The sequence below is a fragment of the Coffea eugenioides genome, chromosome 4 (assembly GCF_003713205.1).
Source record: "Coffea eugenioides isolate CCC68of chromosome 4, Ceug_1.0, whole genome shotgun sequence".
Classification (NCBI taxonomy): domain Eukaryota; kingdom Viridiplantae; phylum Streptophyta; class Magnoliopsida; order Gentianales; family Rubiaceae; genus Coffea; species Coffea eugenioides.
Genome location: NC_040038.1, coordinates 7,663,840 through 7,667,266, shown reverse-complemented (window position 1 = coordinate 7,667,266; position 3,427 = coordinate 7,663,840). Strand labels below are relative to the sequence as shown.

At 36.1% G+C, this 3,427-nt stretch overlaps 1 protein-coding gene across 1 annotated transcript; it reads left to right on the top strand.

The window, feature by feature from the left end:
• Positions 1 to 514: 514 nt before the first annotated feature.
• On the top strand, positions 515 to 2,118 carry LOC113768632. The gene is made up of 2 exons (XM_027313069.1): positions 515 to 1,021; positions 1,109 to 2,118. The coding sequence occupies exons 1-2, from the start codon at positions 730 to 732 to the stop codon at positions 1,696 to 1,698; spliced, it is 882 nt and encodes a 293-aa protein (XP_027168870.1). The 5' UTR covers positions 515 to 729; the 3' UTR covers positions 1,699 to 2,118.
• Positions 2,119 to 3,427: the final 1,309 nt, after the last annotated feature.

Here is a 3,427-nt window from a genome sequence, read left to right as displayed (position 1 = left end):
TATTTAAGTAAAAATTTGACTATGTTATATGCTGGTACAGCCAACTGTCTACCAGTAGTACTTTCCAAACAAGGTTAATAAAAAGTTTGAAGTGTCACATTGGAAAACAAACTCTATGTTACTATCATCCTTTCCTTTAACCCTTTTACCTTTAATAAATTTTGACTGGTCTTCATTAACCCTCAACTTCGCACATGTGCTGTCATGCATTGAAGAGGAGTTGAAATTGTACGCAGAAACCTATGCCCATAATCTGATGAAGATTGCTTCTCTGCATCTTTACCATGCACGGAAGTAAGTATTTTAACTGTTAACAGAATCAAGCATACCTTGGATTCAGAAAATTTGTCTTCTTGAAAAGAATATTGAATAGATTATACTCCAATAACCAATGATACACAAAAAGCAATAATACTACCAGGTAAAATTAAAATAATGCCAGGTAAGAAGACATATGATAATTCAATATAAAAGGGTAGCTCTTCACTCACTCTTATTCATCTGCCATCTACATGCTAGTTTGTAGACACGTTGTTTATTTTGAGGTTTCATTAATGCTGCCAAGAACAACTTTGGCAGCATCTGTAACTGAATAACATTTAGTGACTAAGATCTCTTCTACTTCTATGTCAATACACTTCTCCAAACCCCTCATTTTCCTCATCTTGTGGGCTAATTCCATTTCCAACGGAAGTGTTGTGTTCAAGCTTTGAAAAGCTCCAGTCAGTAATGATGCAGGACCAAGTTCTCATTCCTGCCTGCTTTTCATCCAGTGAGAAGCTGATGGATGATTCAGCTGGAGTAACCAGGTCAGGACAGAGTGTTTTCATGTCAGTTTATCGGACAAAAATTGCAGATCAATGCAGGTTGATCACCATTACTTGGTGCAAAAATTTGCTACTCCATGGCCTTTCTGTTTCAGTTGAAGGGCCTGAAGGAGAGAGCCAGTATACATGCAAAGTTGAGCTGAAGCCATGGTACTTCTGGAGAAAACAAGGATCAAAACGCTTTCTTGTTGAAGGTAAGCCTGTTGACATCTTTTGGGATCTCAAGGCTGCAAAGTTTAATGGTGAGACAGAGCCAAGCTCTGAGTATTATGTTGCAGTAGTTTATGATGAAGAAGTTGTGCTACTTATTGGTGACTTGAAGAAGGATGCCTATAGGAAGACAGGCTGCAGACCAGCTCTTATTGATCCCCTTTTAGTATCAAGGAAAGAACATATATTTGGTAAGAAGAAGTTTTTCACTAGCGTTAAGTTTCATGAGAAGGGGAGAATACATGAGATTGCAATTGAGTGCAAAAGCCGAAGCAACAACAGTGGGAACCTCAGTAATGCAAATTCTCCAAATGGGGTTGATCCTGAGATGGAGATAAGGATAGATGGGAATTTGGTTATTCATGTCAAACACCTGCAGTGGAAATTCAGAGGCAATGATTCAATTAAAATGAATAAAGTAAGATTAGAAGTGTATTGGGATGTTCATGATTGGCTATTTAGTCCTGGTTTAAGGCATGCACTGTTCATCTTCAAACCAACATTGGTATCATCATCTCCTTCATTAGTATCAACATCATCCTCTCCACCATTTGCATCTTCCTTGTCTTCACAAACAGTGAGTTCTGGTTCATTGGAGGGGTTTAGTGCAAGTGGTTCATCTGATTTTTGCCTGTTTCTCTATGCTTGGAGTTACAATTAGGCCAATGCTAATTCATTACATCATTATCATGATTATCATCAAAGCCAAAGAGCCATGGGAAAATGAGATGAGACTCAAGTCATGCGGGCCAATGTGGAATGTGGTGAGGATGAAGACTGGATTGAGATAGAACAGGCAAGCACATGGCATGGAAGTAGGGTCCAAAGAGGGGTTGGGATTTAGTTAACAGCTGGGATTGAACAAGTGGCATAATTGGAAAAGACAGGTTGCACAACATACATGCCCAATTATTCCTCATCTAGAGGCATCTCCATATTGTTTTCCTACAGCCAATCTTGATCTGACCTTGATAAGTGAGCACTTAGATGTGATATTTGTGATTTCTTAATTCTGTATACAGAATATTTTTCAATATTGTCATACTTCATTGTATATCTTCATTTGGCCAAACAATTGTGAATGTGATGCATATTTTGGAGCTTTTTGTGATGTGTATGACATAACAAACTAGAAAAGCTTGTACACCCACCCAAAGAAAGAAAAAGGATAATGAAAGGAATAAACAAGAAAAGCGGAAAAAAAAATAAATGTGCTGAGGTTCACTAATTCCTAACCTTTCCCCTTCAATTAATTATAGCTCTTCTTCAGCTGAAATTGGATGATATGTTAAAAGTAGAGTGGAGAGACATGCTCTTGATATGTATATGGTATCAAATTAACTTCACAATTCAAGATGTTCAATTTAGTTAACTTCAACAATACAAGATTACAAGCTTCTAAACAAGAAGTGGTTCCATTGCTGTTGTGGCCCAAAGGCTTTTACCTTTCTAGAAAACCGACCATTGCTTTTGTGGCCCAAATAATTTTACCAAGATACCTACCAAGTGACATAAATGAACATTGACTACTTGGCCTTACTGATATATCTACCTGAAAAGATCGATAGCCCACTTGATTATTGCAAGATATGTTTGATAATCTGATTTGGTATTTAAATTTAATAGATTAAGATTTTAATATATTCAGATACGTTTGATAACAAAAAATAGAACTTCTGAATGAATTAAGTGACGCTGAATTTTCTAAACAAAACTTGTTCCTAAAAATAACTGATAAGTTATTCACTTGTCACTTAATGTGATTACATTCAAATATATCAAATTGAATACTTAACCGTTCAATAATTTAATGAATTCAAATTTCAGATTTTATATTTTAGTTTTCATACTTCAATTTTACCAAATGCGGCACCCTACTACTGACTGCACACCTGACATAATATTGGGCTAAGGAAGATAAAACTAAGGATAGACAACCAATTGAAGGGGTCTTCTTCACCTTAAAAGATCCAATGAACCTTACAAGTTAGCAGCAGTAGTAAAGATAAATAATGAACAAATCAATTTCAATTAGAAACTCTGATCACAGGATTGACCAACTTTGGCCCCAATATTGTCTTTGGTAAAAAAATATGTATGAAATAAATATATATTTGTAGAACCACAACAAACTTCTAAAAACTATCTCACCAGCTTCACAAAGAATCAGCTGGATAAAACTTTAAACAGCACACCATCACACCGATAATTCAATGAGAACATGGATCTCTTTTGTTTTCATTTCGAGCCAAATCCGAACCATTTTGCCAAGAAGAAAGTATTCTTTCCACGATTGGTATCAGGTGCTTTAGCTGGTGTTACTGCAGGAGATTTTGTAGGTGTTGGTATAGGTTTACCTGTTAAAAAGAAATAAATGATGGTCACCAGCC

What these genes read in the sequence shown, in the direction of transcription:
- LOC113768632 (XM_027313069.1), top strand. Translation starts at nt 730, where the DNA reads ATGATGCAGGACCAAGTTCTCATTCCTGCCTGCTTTTCATCCAGTGAG. An exon ending in AAAACGCTTTCTTGTTGAAG is followed by an intron (nt 1,022 to 1,108) that starts GTAAGCCTGTTG and finishes ATGTTGCAGTAG; the next exon opens with TTTATGATGAAGAAGTTGTG.